Consider the following 17531-nt stretch of genomic DNA (forward strand, 5'->3'; position numbering starts at 1 on the left):
CGCGATGTACAAGTGTGTGTGTGTGTGTGTGACTAGAAAATGGAGGACGACCTATTAATGAATTCAGCTTTGAATTACAGTTTCCTTAAAATCAAAAAGTGCAAACTGCAGTTATCTGCGAGTAAGTGCTAGAAATGGAATCATTAAAATGTCAACAGAAAGAGAAGACAGGATAGCGTCTCTTTCCCGCTCTTTGATTAAATGTGTGTGTGTGTGTATATGTGTGGAGGAGATGTTTCGTGGACACGTTGCAATTGAGTAATGTAGTATATATCAATCAATGTATTTTCTTTTGTTCTCTTGCAGTTAACTAAGATGGCCATCGGATGGGTAAAAAGTAAACTCTAGAGTTTAAGTTTTAAAAATCGGTTTAGGCGCGATCAGAATCGTGCCCAAACCGATTTTCGAAACAAAATTTAAAATTAAAAAAAAAAAAAAAAACTGTTAAACGTTATACGAGTTTTAAACGATCAATCAGAAAAAATTTATTTAAATTAAAATCGATCGTTTGAAAGGCGTATGTGTTCGACTCGGGTAGATAGACGTTATCCGCGCCGTAACACGAAATAGAGCGAGATAAAAAAAAAAAACAAACAAAATATAGAATAAATATATATATAAAAACAATCAATATGATTCAGAGTTGTGTAACGTTATACAAGCCGAAATGAAAAAAAAAAAACAACAACAAACTACTTTTAAAGGCATGTAAAATGTTGCAACAAAAAAAAAAAAAAAAAAAAAAAACAAATTGTAAATAAATAAAAAGGTAACGTTTTACGAGCCGAGAAAATAAATGTAAAATGTAGGAAATTGTAACGTTATACGCGCCTTAACAATAAAAAAATATATATTTATGTTTTTTACTAGAATATCACCTCTGTGTATTTATTTCTAACTTGTAAATGGGTGCGAAAGAGAGGTTGACACCAGCTTGAATTCCTTCTCTCTCACTTTAATGCTTTCGAGCGAGATCGATATATTGCTATCTCTTTCCCTTTCATGCAACGCGATGAGAGGGACTGAATATCTATATTAAATGTTATTGACAACTGTACTATAAGCGGCTGAAAACAAGCGTGATTGCGTTTAAATGCATAAAATATATTTTGAGCATCAATTTTAATGCTCCTTTGTTTTGAGCTTAAGTGGCCGCCATTTTGAAATCGTCCATTTTCAAAAAAAAACACGTTAAGCTGATTTTCTTCGTATCTAATAAGACGTGAAGTCGGCTGCACATTATTAATGACTCACGCATTTCGTGTCCCAACTATGCGTGCTTTCGGAACTCAGCGGAGACACCAACCAGTAAGGCATTAATGTCTAGGCGCAGAATCAGTTATGCTGTGGCGGTCAGACGATTCGAGTGCCGTCTCGATTATCTATAGACTTCTATCGATACTTCGTGTCGTGTAGCGCTGCCAGATGTTGCTTCTGCGTGAAAATCGCGTCGCGTCGCAATATTGTTGCAATTAACATTAAAAGTAATTAATAGTACACAAAAAATATCTAAAGTAATGCAGAAGAGTGTCAAATCGAACGGGCTCTGGGGCAGCGAGTAAAGGCCAACTGGAAATTGAGCTGCTGCGGCTGTTGTGTATGTGTTGTGAGTGTTTGTGTCTATGTATACAGATGTGTCTGCGTATGTGTGTTGCCTTGATTTTGTGTCATACGTGTGTATGAACTACATACTGTATGTATGTACACATAATTGTGTATAATTCTGTAGCTGTGTGCTGCAGCAAGTGCGTTGTATTTCCATTCCTTTTTGTTTGTCATTAACAAAAAACCAAATTTCAAGAAATCGGAAAAAGCCCGTAACATTTTGATTGAAAACGCACTGTGATCCAATTGGAACAGCAAGCACTGACGTACGTGCATATATGTATACATACATGCATGTATAAGTGTGTAAGTACATACATACACATAAGTAAAAATACACACATAGACGTGTTTTGTTAGGCTCCCAAAGAGTATTTGCGAGTGTATATATATATATGTATATATATATTTATATATATATGTATATATATATATATATATATATATAATATATGTTTGTATATGTGGCCTGTGGATTGTGTTGGGTCCATTGTGGCCTTTGCTGCTATGCAGCGTTGTAGTCTTGGACTCTTTTTGTTTTCTTCTTTTTTTGTGTATGGCGTGTTATTTTGCATTACTTGCATGGCATAAAAATAAATAGATTGCATATACGCATTGACAAAGAGAAATCAAAATAGATATAAAGGTTTAGACAGAACATCGCAATTCATACATCATAGTACATTACACAAAACTGGGTAAATAAAAGTAAAAAGAAAAGTGTTTCGAATGTTTGCCAAATGCGCTGCATAACAACAATAAGAGCAAAACAACAACAGCAGCTGCAACAACAGCAACAACATCACAGAAGCTAGCAGGTGCATAAACAAGAGCTCAGAACTAGTTCGATCTAATTGGAACTGCGCTGTTAGTTAACAGTGCTCTGTTGGCTGGCTCACATAAAATTTGCATTAACAGCTGTAATTGCATTATTTGCACAGCTGTTCGACCACACATACATACATACAGTCGTGTGAGTGCGCGCGCGTTTGTGTCTGTGGCTGTGCATAAAATTACATAAAATTAAACAAATTCATTATTCCCACGTGTGCGTGTGCATGAGCGTTTGTGCATTTGTGTGTATGCGAGTGCGTCCAATAACAATAACAAAAGCAACGCTTAAAAACAACCATTTGAGAGCAGGTGATTTGCCTCCAGCTCAGCTGCCCAGCAACAACAGAAGGTCAAGTGTCTATGTAATGGTTATGTTCTCTCTCTCACTCACTCTCTCTCTCTCTCTCTCGGGGTGTATGTGGCGAGTGTCTGTGTGTGTGTGTGTGTGTGTGCACCTGCTTATGTATGCACTGTAAATAACGTATTTAACATTTGATATGTATCTCAACTAGTGAAATATACGCAGTAACTGGCTAAATCCAAGAGGAAAACGCTACGCGCCTAGCTTAAAACGTGAAAAAAACCATCCGCTTGACAAGGCAAGGCAGGCAAGCAGGCAGGCAGCCCTACACGTAGCCAAAGGACTCAGCAGGCAATCACAATCCAAGGCTGCAATTCTTAACAGAAGCAAAAGGTAGAGCAAGAGCAAAAACCAAAACCAAAGCAAAATCACAAAACGCAAGAGGCAAAAGGCAAACGCAAAAGACAAACAAAACACACCCACAGCCATGGACTCGGATAACGATAATGATTTCTTGGACAACGTGGACTCGGGCAATGTCTCATCGGGCGATGATGGCGACGACGATTTCGCCATGGAGGTGGACTTGCCCAGCTCGACGGAGCGGCAATTGGAAACGGATGACTACCAATATAAGGTGCTAACCATAGATGAGATAGTGCTGTTCCAGCGCGAGACAATCGATGAAGTTAATCGAGTGGTAAAGGTAAGTTACACGCAAATGTTGAAATAAATTCCCTTCATCTCTATCTCTCTCTCTCTGTTTCGTTCGCTTGATTTGCATGTATGCATTTGCAGCTAATAGCAAACAAACAACAAATAGCAACATGATCCAATAAGACGCTAGCGTTGTTTATCGTTTGTCTGATAAGAAAGGGGCGCACCTCAAACAGTTAAGATAGCGCCAGCTGTCTGTGCGTGTGTGTGTGCGTGCGTGCGTTTGTATGTGTGCGTGCGTGCTTCATCTTAGCCAAATTGAAGGTCAGCACAGTTTGATGACATTTGCATTTGCATTAGCTGAAAGTGCCGTTGACTCGATATCACTTGTGTGCGCGTACAGTGAAAGTTCGCTTGAACGAACGCGTCTAGTTGAGTGGCATAGACTCTTTCATAAGAGATTTTGCAGGACTTGTGCCATTCAGCACTGTATCAGCACATTAACAGACTTTGCTCACATTAACAGACTCTGTCAAGGCCAAATGGTATCCAATCAGAGTTTTAATTAGAATTTCATTGTCAATCCAGTTGGATACTTAGCAGATATCATTTAGTTTGATATATAGATTTTTATATTCATACATATCTATAATTGACATAGCATTTTTGGCAATCCAATTGGATTCACTGCAATCCAGTTGGATAATTAACAGGTATCCTTGTTGCTTTACTGGGGTATAATTTTTCGTATAAATGCTGAACCTATTTTAAATGGAGAATCGTAATGGTCTTCTTTTCTTTTCAAATCTCTGTATATTCGGTCGTCAAGGGCAGTTAGTCAATATAATTTTTAATTGCCTCATTGTCAATCGAGTTATCCGTTTTGTCAAACATCTTTAATGTATATTTAGGTATCTTTAAATCAAGTCCTTGCGAAATATCTAAATCAGCTTTAATTAATCACAGTAGACGCCTGGTCAGAATAGACCTGTTGCAGTATATTATTAATGTGAATCATCTATATAAATTCATATTTACTAAATACGTTTGCATTGTGTTTCCGCAATGCGCTTTGCTTGCAGCTATCTGCGCACATAACACGAATACTGCTGAATCACTTTAAGTGGGACAAGGAGAAGCTGTTGGAGAAGTATTTCGATAGCAGTGACGATAATACGGAGTTCTTCAAGTGCGCGCATGTCATCAATCCGTTTAGCAAGCCACCCGAGGCAGTTCAGCAAAAGGTATGCATCACATGTACATATGTATTAATATATCTGCCTTGCTCTAAACTCATTCTCTCTCTCTCTCTTTGTTTTGCAGACTTCACGTAGCCAGTGTGAGGAGTGCGAGATTTGTTTCTCTCTGTTGCCGCCAGATGTGAGTGAACCGATTCATAGATATGAAATCATAATCAAATTTCAAATTTCATCATATTCGCATTTCCTTGCAGTCCATGACCGGCTTGGAGTGCGGTCATCGATTTTGTCTGAGCTGCTGGCGCGAGTATCTGACAACAAAAATCGTTACAGAGGGCCTGGGCCAGACGATATCGTGCGCCGCGCACGGCTGTGATATATTGGTGGATGATGTGACGGTCACCAAATTGGTGCCCGATGCGCGGGTGAGGGTCAAATACCAGCAGCTAATCACCAATAGCTTCGTCGAGTGCAATCAGCTGCTGCGCTGGTGTCCGTCCGTCGATTGCACCTATGCGGTGAAAGTGCCGTACGCAGAGTCACGTCGCGTCCATTGCAAATGCGGTCATGTGTTTTGTTTCGCCTGCGGCGAGAATTGGCACGATCCGGTGCAGTGCCGCTGGCTGAAGAAGTGGATCAAGAAGTGTGACGACGACTCGGAGACGTCCAACTGGATTGCGGCCAATACCAAAGAGTGTCCCAGATGCAGTGTCACCATCGAGAAGGATGGCGGCTGCAATCACATGGTCTGCAAGAATCAAAATTGCAAGCACGACTTTTGCTGGGTGTGCCTCGGCCCCTGGGAGCCGCACGGCTCGTCCTGGTACAATTGTAATCGCTACGACGAGGACGAGGCGAAGGCAGCGCGTGATGCACAGGAGAGGCTGCGCTCATCACTGGCCAGGTGCGAGACCTAACTGTCCAACTCCATTGATCTTCTCTCTGATACATATTCTATTTACCAAACTGCTAGATATTTACATTATTACAATCGCTACATGAACCACATGCAATCGATGAAGTTTGAGAACAAATTGTACGCATCGGTCAAGCAGAAAATGGAGGAAATGCAACAGCACAACATGTCCTGGATTGAGGTAGAGAATGTGCACGGCTAATTCCCACAATGTACACTCAAAGTAAATCTAATCTATCTATCCAATCTGATCCAGGTGCAATTCCTGAAGAAGGCTGTCGACATACTCTGCCAGTGTCGCCAGACCCTAATGTACACATACGTCTTTGCGTATTATTTGAAAAAGAACAATCAATCGCAGATATTTGAGGATAACCAGAAGGATTTGGAGTCGGCAACGGAGATGCTCTCCGAGTACTTGGAACGTGATATTACATCCGAAAATTTGGCTGATATTAAGCAGAAAGTACAGGATAAATATAGGTATGCTTGAGGCTTGATCAATTCAATATTGCATTATTATACATATATATTCGCACATATTTCAGATATTGTGAGAAGCGGTGCACAGTTCTGCTCAAGCATGTACATGAAGGTTATGAAAAGGACTGGTGGGATTACACAGAATGACGCGAGTCCTGGCTGGATAACTAAGGTGATGCATCAAGTCGAGTGTAACTAGCAATTGGCCCTAGTAGTAGAAGTAGCAACAGCAACAGCAACAGCAGCAGCAACAGCAGCAGCAACAGCAGCAGCAGCAAGAATTAACAGCCGTAACAACAACAAGGCAAACAGCAAAAGTTTAAACACAAAACAAAAACAAAATAACTGAAATATATATATATATAACAAAAAACAGAAAAGGCACAAGGAAATGTATGGCAAGGATGCAGATGCAGATCAAATTAAAAGAAAAAAAAGGAACAAAAATACAAAAAAATAGAAAATAAAAAAAGAAGCAGAAAACCCAAGCAAGAAAATAAATGCAAATGCCGCAAATTGTTGCATACAAAAAGTAAAATACAGATTAAGCGAAAAGTTATATTAAATCATACTATATAAAATATATATGCATATATACATTTTTTCTCTTCGTGTTGAGCAGCAACTACACACACACACACACACACACATACAGACAGACATGCAGATACATATTGAGAGTTGCTGTTTCCAATTAGAAAATGCATCGTGAATTATCAATGGAAAACAAAGCATCAATAAATCAACATAATTAAATGCAATAGAATAGACATATATATAAACACACACACACAGAATCACACATGCATACCTAAACACACACACAAACACACACACACACAACAGTTAAATATAGCAAGCAAGTTGTAATACACCCGAGTTTGTAAGCATTGCCCGACTTCCGCTACTCCTTCTATGTGGTATGTGCTATGTATGTAGTCTCTAGTGTACGATTAGCCATTTATATATATATATATATATATATATATAATTTTTTTTTTAACTAATGGAAAACAACTATTTTTGTTTGTTTATTGTTCAGCAGTGGCTTTTGTTGTTAGCATAAATACATAATAAATCTATCTGATAATCAAAAAAAAAAAAAAAAAAAAAAGCAGGGACCGCAAGTAGGAGTTATAAATTAAAAAAAAAAAATAAGAATCACAAGTAGACAGCTATTTTTTTTCTACAGCAAATTTAAAAACAGTTTAAACTTTCATATTTTTATTTAAAAAAATTTTTTTTTCTATTAGGATCAATTTTTATGGTAGAAATGAAAAACAATCATTGCTCATTAGTTTTTTGTTATATAGATCAAATCATAAATTTTATTTTCTTATTTTATTAGAGAAATTGAAAATAAAATTTATAGCTTAAATTTAATTATAAAAATTGAAAATGAAAATTATTTACAGACGGAAAAGTGTCTCTTCCGCTTATTAAATCTGTCGCGGCTGGCACCTGAGCCCCATAGCCTCACGGGATTTATCATTGATTGTTATCTTCAATTTTTTTAATAGCTAAGTTATAAGTATTATTTTAATTTTTTATAATACAAATTATGCTTTGTTTTATTTATAAAAAAATGATGAGTAGTAATTATTTTTCACTTCTCTCATATTAATTAATATTAATAATTTGATAACTCAATGAATAATTATTATTACTTAATTCTTATGATCGTTTCGGTCCCTGCAAAAAACGTAGCATATTTCTTTTTGTTTTTGTTTCAATTACTTTATGCATATATCATCTATAAATGAATGCATGCACACATATGTGCTTATATACATGTACATATGTGTGTGTGTGTGTTCGCCTCTATCACAAACTATGCTGTCCATTATTATTTGATTAAGCTTAACCGGGTTGATTTGTGGGCGGTGCGAATTGCAGTATGTAGCAGTAAATCAATATTATTATGTGTAAATTCAATATGTAATAAACCGAATCCAAGTTGTACATGTTAAATAATCATCTGGTAGTCACACACACACACACACACGCACACCCGGGCCCACACATACACATGAACAAACACACACACACACACTTCCCGTTCAGCTCTGGCTCATTCTTCTCACACACACACACACACTCTGACTATCTCTCTCGCCCTCTCTTTCTCTATTCTTCATTTTTACACTGTACGCCGGAGAGCTGCCTCCTAATCCACATGCCGTGTTCCGAGAACCAAATCTTAAATCGTTGTACATATAGCTGAAATTGTTCAAGGTTTCTCCTTAGGCTGCGCCTGCTTCAAGAGCCGTTCGCCATGGCCATGCGTCTGCGCTCTTCTCTCCGTTTCTCAATTCTAAATATATATAGACGTATATGTATATGTATATGTATGTACCACTATATATATGTGCTACCAATAATATGTATAACACAAGCAGAACTCATTGAAATGCTGTAAAAAGTTTAAAGTTGTTCGAGTCGAAATAAAAGAAATTACAAAAAATTAAAAAAAAAAAAACAAAAAACAAAAAAAATAACTATGAAAAGAAAAAAAAAAAGACAAAAATGCTGTAAAAATTATGAGAACTATGTATGTATAATTAATTAATGATGAAATGTTGCGAAAAATTAGTGAAAATAAAAATAAAATTACAAAAAACAATTTGATTTATTTTTTAAAAGATACAGATACAGATACAGATACACATACACATACAGATACAGATACAGATAGAGATACAGATGCAGATACAGATACAGATACAGATACAGATACAGATACAGATACAGATACACATACACATACAGATACAGATACAGATAGAGATACAGATGCAGATACAGATACAGATACAGATACAGATACAGATACAGATACAGATACAGATACAGATACACATACACATACACATACAGATACAGATACAGATACAGATAGAGATACAATATACAGATGCAGATACAGATACAGATACAGATACAGATACAGATACAGATACAGATACAGATACAGATACAGATACAGATACAGATACAGATACAGATACAGATACAGATACAGATACAGATACAGATACAGATACAGATACAGATACAGATACAGATACAGATACAGATACAGATACAGATACAGATACAGATACAGATACAGATACAGATACAGATACAGATACAGATACAGATACAGATACAGATACAGATACAGATACAGATACAGATACAGATACAGATACAGATACAGATACAGATGCAGATGCAGATACAGATACAGATACAGATACAGATACAGATACAGATACAGATACAGATACAGATATGAATCCATAAATATTTCTTATCCGATTTGGCAGCTTTCTCTAGTTGCTGCTGATGATTTCTCCAGCGATTCCTCGAATGTAATTTTCTCTGGAGCGAGCTTGAGTATCTCTGTGATGGTTATATCTGTATCTATGCGTTTGTATCCATTGAATGTGTCTATTTGGCTCTCGCTGTGTGTTTATTAAATTAACGTCAATTCGGCTTTTTAGCTAACTCCGCCAATATTTGGCCAACTCTGCAATATTCATTGAGCAAATAAATATGAGGTAAGTCGCGTGTGCGAGCAGCCCACGCTAAAGAGCTGTAGCCACAGCTAATCTAGAAAACAGACAAAAATACAGTAATAAAGAAGATAAATATCAGATTGACTTACAAATGAAGATACAGATACTCGCTAAAGATCAAGATACAACATATTAAGTTACTCATGTGAATGTAGAGATACAGACTCAACTGCAGAGAGAGATATGTTTAGTTTGTCAGCAATAAACGGAGATATATGTTCATGTTAAGATAAAGATTTATATCCATATTGGATGTAAATCAAGATACGAGATATAATTGAAAAACCGACAGCAATAGATATATAGATAGATACAAATGCAAATGGCTATGCGGATAAGGATACGAATCTAAATCCATACACAAATAAAGATAAGGAAATATACTATTATTTATGTACATGGATAAAGGTATGAACTAAGATACAAATGTAGAGTTTTATATAGATAGAAATGGACATTCTGATATACAATCTAGTAAAAAATTGATATGTAGATGCGACTGTAGATGCAATATACTAGTTCAGTAAGAACAAGGAAACATATTTATACATGTGTATGTATGTAGAGAAAGATAAAGTATGTATAGATAAATCGAATATTGAATATACATATATATCTATATTCTAGTACAGATTCAAATAGATATCCCAATATATATTCTAGTAAAAAGATACAACTAGGAAAATATAGACAGATAGAGCAGTATATAAGTTGAGATACAGATAATAGAGTATATACAGATGCAGATTAGGGGTATATGGACTTCCGATTTCAGATTTAGATATATGCATATACTTATGTAAATATTTTATTTTATTTATGTATATATGCATGTGTTGTATGCATGCATTCAATGTACATGTATTATGTAGATATGTAATTTATCTATGTCTATATCATAGTCAGCTGGGTGTATTGCTTGCCCAGAAATACCAAAAACATCTAACGATGTCTGGCCGAGATGCATGTAGGTGCGATTGTGGGTGAGGCTGTCCGACGGCTAGACATCCCATTGATCTCTGGCCTAATCAATAAGACACACAGCATGAGTGGCGTCCGCAGCTCGCACGATTAATTGAGATGCGTTCATGCTGCCAATTTGACTAAGCTCATCCAGTTGCAGTCGAGTGCAATCGACTGCGCTATACACTACCGAAGATTTACCACTGAAAGAATGCTTCTGTGGAAAATTGAAGATAGGTCGGAGTATTTTGCTCTGCACAACATCGACCGCATGGCAAGGGCATGGACATATTCCCCATATACAGTAGCATCTGATTATAACGACTCCGTTTATAGCGTCCGTACGGTTATTGCAATGAAAATGCTGGTCCCAAAGGAAAATTTATATGACTGTGGTTAAAGTTGTCTTTCGGATATAACGACAGTCCCTTGTGCGTCGTAGCTGGGATCTACTGTAGTTGAAATAATTACTCACCTTGGTCTGGGCAGCTAGATTACGAGAACTATTTGTGCTTAGGCAAATACAAAAATTTGAATGTCATAGATAGCCCCTCTACAAGGGGTAGTCCCTCTACAAGAAGAGTTCCCATAGTATAGCCCAAAATGCAGTCAAAGCGGTTGGCAGAGCCCGTACTTATGTGTGTGTGTGTGTAGTTCGCTTGGAGCATCTGCTCTTCAAAGGGTTCAGGGCATCTCGATGCTGAACTGAACTCACTCAACTTTGTTCTTCTTCTTTTTTTTATGCAATAAATTTGATTGAAATGGAGAAATGAAAACACATTTTGCAGTTTTGTTGTTGCGTTTTTTCATGATGTTTATTTTGTATTTGGGAATTTTCGTTAAAATGTTTTTGTTTTGTTTTTTATGTAATAGAATAACATTTGTTTATTAATTTTTTTTTTTAATATTTTTATTTCTTTTTTTTATTAACATATGTAACTATAATATACAAATTATGATTTTCCTCCTGTGCTCTGCCCTAAATAATGATTAAAAAAAAAAACAAAAAAAAAAGATTATATATAATAATAATAATCGTAAAAGCCTTAATGTAAATTGGTTACATTAAAACTTTGTGGTTGTTCTTTCCTCCTTCTTCTTCTTCTTGTATACGTTTTTTTGTTTTTATTTTAGTTTTTTTTGTGTATATATTGTTTGTATATATGTATATATATATATAGGTATATGTATGTGTATTATTATATAACATGCATTAATAATAGCAATAATAATATAATAATAATAACAACAATAACTGCCAGCAGGCGTTGCTGCTCTCGCTTTGATTGATCCCTGCTTGATCCTACAACTGATCTCCAGCCGATGCTATCGTTCTCACTCACTCTCTCTCTCACTCTCTCTCTCTCACAGAGCTCTCTCTGTCTCTCTTCTGCTGCTGTTTTTAGCCGGCACCGGCGCTTGCCAAATTATTTTTTCTGCTTTCGTTTTTTTTCTCATTTTATTTTTATTTTAAATTTTTTTTTTTTGGTTTTTTATGTTTTTAAAAATTTTTTTTGTTTTTACTTACTACCAACAACTACAAAATACATACATATCGACATAATATTATATAGATATATGCACATATATACATACACACATACATATATTAATGGACATGCATGTACTTAGATAGCGGCTATATATCTTCGCGTTGGCTTCAGGGCGATTATTTAAATTCCGTTGAACAAATTGAAATAATAAACATAAAAGACAAAAATAATAATAGTAAACAAAAAACGACAATTCCGCTGTACTTAAATGCTAGACAAAAAAAAAAAAAAAACATATCGTTATCGTTATCGTTATCATTAAAACATAATTACTGACGATACGCAAAGATCGTTATATATACACATATTAAGGTTTATATATGTATATGTGTATATGTAAATACATACGTACAAAAACAATACGAGCGCTGAGTTCTACGGGGAGAGAGGAGGGAGAGGGGGTCTTCCATATTGATTGCTCTTAAATGTTCTATTAGTTTGTGTTTTGTTTGCATTTTTGGCTGTTTCTATATTGTATGTATGTAGCTTGCATTGAATGGGAAGGGGGAGAATTGGATGGATGGGTGTACATATTATATGTTGCTTAATTGAGCTCCTTTCGCGTCGTATTGGGTAACAGGAGGCACATGAGGCCGCCGCCGATGAGCAGGAAGGACACGATGAATGTCGGCACCGGGCAGAAGTTGTCGAGCAGCTGGGCGATCACAATGTTGCCAATGATGCCGCCCAGTCGAGCGGCCACCATCGATATGGCCACGCCCGTCGCTCGCAGCTTGGTGGGGAATACTTCGGTGATGAGGCAATCGAGCGCCGCATTTGCCGCCGATATCGCGCCGCTGAACACGGCCGAGACGATCAGATTCTGCACCGAGCTGCGCACCATGTACATCAGGGCCGAGCAGATGCCGGCGGTGAGGGTGCCGGCAATCAGGAAGAATCGTCTGCCCAGCAGATCCATGCCGAGAATGGCGAACAGGTTCGCCGGCAGGGCGGAGGCGAGCGTTATCAGCGATTCCATGAACACCGATGGGGGTATATCCGAATTGCAGGTGCCATTGTGGCTCTCCTTCTGCAGCTGATCGACCACATAGTCGGTGACAGCGCAGATATCGGCCGGCTGGTCGGGATGGCTTTTCTCGTATTCCTCATAGCGATTGAACACCTCCGGGAACCACATCATCAGGCCATAGTAGCCAATGTGGAATGTAAAGTTGATGGTGATCGAGACGAGCGTGAATCTCAGTATGGGCGACTTGAACAGGTCGCGACTGTGATCCACCATGCCGCTGATCATGCGCTTGTACTTGCCCTTGAAGCCCACAGCGCTCTCGGTGGACAGCTTCTCGTCGACCTCCAGATCGTACACCATATAGTCTTCGGGCTTCTTTTTCGTGTTCGTCACATAGATGCCGCGGAAAATGGCCAACGCCTTGTCCTTCTTGCCGCGCGTCAGCAGAAATTTGGGCGACTCGGGCAGATAGAAGAGCAGGAAGCCAACCAAGAACGATGGGAACGAGCAGACCAACAGGAAGATGCGCCACGAGTTGTATGTGAAGTACTCCGATATGAAGCCAACCTGTGTGGGTATGATCAGCCAGGCGAGGCCGGCCACAAACAGATTACCGAAGGTCCAGAAGGCAGCCATGAAGCTAAGCATAGAGCCACGTTTCGATTTCGGCTGGAATTCGGCGAAGTACGACCAGATGACAGGACCGCTGCCGCCCAGCCTATAAAGAAGATGGGGGAGACCAATTAGAGCTTGCGAAATGAGGTGGGAAAGCGTTTGCCAGCCAGCTGAAATGCTTAACATGCAGTTTCATAGCGCTCAGCTGGCGACAGATGGAGAGTAAAGGATAGAGAAAGAGGGAGAGAGAGAGGGTGCGCTTTGCTCTAGAAACGTGACGAGTCATGGCCGATTAATGCTATTGTGTAAAACCGATGCCCAGCTCCAATTCACATAGGCAATTAGCAAACGATTGGCAAAACTAATGAACATGAGCCCAGTGCGAGTCTGCAAATAGAGCTCTAGCTGTGCAACAGGTGGGCCAGCTGACGGGAGCTGGGACGGTGTTTATGCTACCTACTGCATGCGGTTAGCTTGGGTTTTTCGCTGCCGAGTTGCTGAGTCAGCGACAAAGCCAAGGCAATCGCGACTTTGACTGTGACTGCGAATACGAATACGAATTTTCCCCCATCATTGTTTTGATTCCATTTTTTTTTGTTATCATTGCCTGTAATATGATAATATCTATAATAATAATGTATGCGATAGGTTGTGCGATGTGGCCAACTGGCCAACCAGAGCCTCAATTAGCATAAAGAGTCACGATATTGCGGCTCAAATATTTTGTTGTTATTTATAACATAGTTAATTGAATTAGCACCTAGTGCCTAGCACCCGTGCCTACCCCGCCTCGATCATGCTGGCCATGTGTCACTGAATCAACTGCAAATCGGACTGCATATACATATGTACAACACGAATACGACAAGATCATTAAATATCTCTCATGCTTGTGCTGAAACTTCCCGCATTAAATGATAACAAGCACTGTTTAAGATTTCCAATTGGAACAGCTGCATTGCTCGTGAACTGCTTGCTACAGCCAATGGGAATGTTAAGTGAAGGCTTATGTTAACATATGCGTTATGTTGTGGGATGTTATTAAAAGCTCAACTGCTTGCTAAAGATTGAATAGAGTTCGGTTTACTTACGCTGCGCCATTGAGAAAACGAAACAGCATGAAATAGCCATAGGATTGCGAAAACGACGAGGCAACGATGCAGAGGGCATTCATGAACGAGATGACAATGAGGATCTTCTTGCGGCCAAAGCTGTCGGCGATGCTGCCCCAGAAATAGGCGCCGACCATCATGCCAATGAAAATGATCGAGTTGAGCCATCCCTTCGTTCCAGTATCCAAATCCAAATCACACTCAGCCGATGGCAGGATGAACGACATGGATATGACGTCCATCTCCTCGGATGTGCTGACCAGGCCGCAGATGGCCAGCAGTATGTAGTGGAATTTGCCATATTCGCACAGTTCGATGGCCCGCTCGAAGTTGGCGACTATCGGGCGGTTTGGCGGCGGCAGCGGCGTCTTATGCTTGGCATCCTCATCGGAGCTATCGCCGGCACCGCCAGCGCCGACGCGCTCTACGTCCTGCTGCTTGCCATTGGTGTTTGGTTCCGGCTCAAAGCCGCGATTGTCAGCAGCGAATTGATATTCCGGCTGCTTAGCGCCCGTGCCCAACGAGTACGGCTGGATGATCGCACGGTTATCAATATGCGTTGAATTGCTGTTCGAGCCAGTTAGGCTTGGTGAATTGTTTGGATTGTGGGCTGCGTTATTCTGATTGTAGTTTGGTTGTAGTCCAGCTTCTACATTATAGGCTATAGACAGAAAATGATCTTCGATAAGTACTCTGATGCAACTACCAATATGTACATATGTCTGTTTCTCTCTACTCACATTCGCTTTTACTTTTACCAGAATCACCTTCTACCATTCTATAGTTCAAGTTTTTTGTTGGTTTTTGTGCGCTTAGCGAAAAGAAATGAAATAGTCGGACCTTTGGTGCGGTTAGCTATTGAGCGTGCGGGCTCAGTAAAGTACGATTAAAGGAGTTTTGTTTTGATCCTTTAGTGATCTGTAAAGAAATGAAAAGGAAATCATTTTTATTAAAGCATATTATATGAAATCGATATACCCTACTAAATATACTCTACAATATATATATATATGTGTTTTTATTTTCGTTTGTGTTTTGTTCAAAATAATTTTATTCTAACCGCTGCGGTCAATCGACTCCATACTCGATCGGCCGATCGTTCAATTGGGCGTTTAAATTAATAGCCCATTAAAGTGTAATTGAAGTGAATGAATAAATGGAATACAAATACAAGCAGAAGCAGCTGTATGTGTGTGTGTGTGCCTTTGGCATCTCTGATCGACGCCTGTACGCGGTCGCCGATCGTCTAATTGACGGCACAAACAAGTCCAAAACATTCGCCCTAATTGTTTAATAAAAAATTATGCCCAAAAATAGAGGAGTAAAAGGCGTGCAAAAACAAAACCAAGAAAAACAAAAATTATTAATAACAATAACGAAATAAATGACAACTTAAGCCACCCATTGCTTTGCATTCATTAATGGGTAATTGCTGCTGCCTCCCCATATAAATAGCTCACAAAATGTGCTGCTAATCGCCGATCTGTGATCGGCGATCATTGATCGTAGATCGTTGATCATATGCTCTGTTAAGCGGCAGCGACAGCGGCAGCGGCAGCGGCAGAGGCTGAGCCGCGACGCTTCAAGGCGAGCGCAGAAACTTGTTTGATTATTAAAGGTGAAAATAAAAGCGAAATACGCATTCGCTGCTATTTAATAATTGCATTCAAATACAGCTAAACAGAAATAAATACGCATATTAATAATGAGCTCGCTTGCTGTTATGCCAGTCGAGAGTATGTCATCTGACGCTGTTAAAGTCCAATTGGAATGCTGGACTGATTGCTGCTTAGTTGCACTGCTGCCCGATGAACCGAGCCGTATCGAATCATGAATTGGACGTCCAGTTGCTGGAATTTCCATCCAAGACAACTAATGTTAGCCAACAGCAAGCAGTGTGCAATGTACTCCAATTGGATATTTATTGTTGTGCTCTTTATCCCACTACAGTGCAAATAGAATTTGCAGTCCGGCTACTCCAATTGGTGTAATATTCCAATATTCGCTAGGAGTTAACAGAGCTGTTAAAGGGCAGCCATTTCTGCTATACTAAGTGGGATGCAAAGCCGTTTCCGGTGATTGCCTGGCAGCAAAACAGTGACCGGTGACCACTGACCGGTGACCGGTGATCGGTGATCAGTGACCGGTAGCCGGTGAAAGTGACAGCCAGAAAGACAGTTGCGTGACTTGTCAGCTTTTGTTGTTGCCGATAGTCGCAATTGTTGTTGTTTTAATTTATGATTTATTGCGCGCACTGCAGCAATCTTTCACTTGATTTATATTTATTAAAAGAACAACAGCAACAACAAGTAGCAACAATTATGTACATCAATTCGCTTTACATTGAACCTGCCAAGACAACAACAACAACAACCACAGCAAACGCCTGTCGCCATATGTATTGAAGGAGAACAGGAACAGAAAGCCGTAACCAAAAACTGATTCGAATAACGAGCATCAGACGGAAGGAGAGCGAGCCGAAGAGCAAGCGTGTGCATTGCAAATAAATATAATTAATTATGTATTACTTTATGCAATTCACTTTGATTTCCATATTATGCCAATCGCGCGCGCTAATAAAACATGTTTCAATTCCAGCACGTTCCCCCCTCTGTTCACACATAATCTATCTATCTCTCTCTCTCTCTCTCACACACCCACACCCTCTCGCTGAATAACAATCGCATTGCTGGGTCTATTGAGGGGCTCATCTGCTCATAATGCTGGACAATCTCGTTATCTAGAAGCTTTAATCGCTTT

At 39.0% G+C, this 17531-nt stretch overlaps 2 protein-coding genes across 6 annotated transcripts in view; one reads left to right on the top strand and one right to left on the bottom strand.

The window, feature by feature from the left end:
• Positions 1-1372: 1372 nt before the first annotated feature.
• On the top strand, positions 1373-8493 carry ari-1 (E3 ubiquitin-protein ligase ariadne-1). Of its 3 annotated transcripts, none has more exons than XM_089263186.1 (8): positions 1373-1484; positions 2952-3446; positions 4480-4641; positions 4721-4777; positions 4851-5500; positions 5570-5693; positions 5769-5995; positions 6061-8493. In XM_089263186.1, the coding sequence occupies exons 2-8, from the start codon at positions 3228-3230 to the stop codon at positions 6140-6142; spliced, it is 1521 nt and encodes a 506-aa protein (XP_089119312.1). In that variant the 5' UTR covers positions 1373-1484; positions 2952-3227; the 3' UTR covers positions 6143-8493. The 3 variants fall into 3 exon arrangements, with proteins under 3 accessions (XP_089119312.1, XP_030246088.1, XP_089119311.1); XM_030390228.2 differs by having other exon boundaries at positions 1389-1606; XM_089263185.1 differs by having other exon boundaries at positions 1389-1597.
• A 2935-nt stretch (positions 8494-11428) lies between these two features.
• The window catches only part of LOC108656514 (synaptic vesicle glycoprotein 2C), a 31065-nt gene continuing 24962 nt past the window's right edge, over positions 11429-17531 (bottom strand). For all 3 annotated transcript variants that reach the window (XM_089263096.1, XM_018108630.3, XM_018108631.3), the window contains 3 exons: positions 15512-15689; positions 14751-15432; positions 11429-13762 (listed from right to left, as the gene is read on the bottom strand). In XM_089263096.1, the coding sequence (XP_089119222.1) occupies positions 12619-13762; positions 14751-15432; positions 15512-15548 (1863 nt within the window). In that variant the 5' untranslated portion in view covers positions 15549-15689 and the 3' untranslated portion in view covers positions 11429-12618. The remainder of the gene's footprint in view (positions 13763-14750; positions 15433-15511; positions 15690-17531) is intronic.

Source organism: Drosophila navojoa, chromosome X (assembly GCF_054131105.1).
Source record: "Drosophila navojoa isolate 15081-1374.11 chromosome X, UAZ_NAV_1.0, whole genome shotgun sequence".
Lineage (NCBI taxonomy): Eukaryota > Metazoa > Arthropoda > Insecta > Diptera > Drosophilidae > Drosophila > Drosophila navojoa.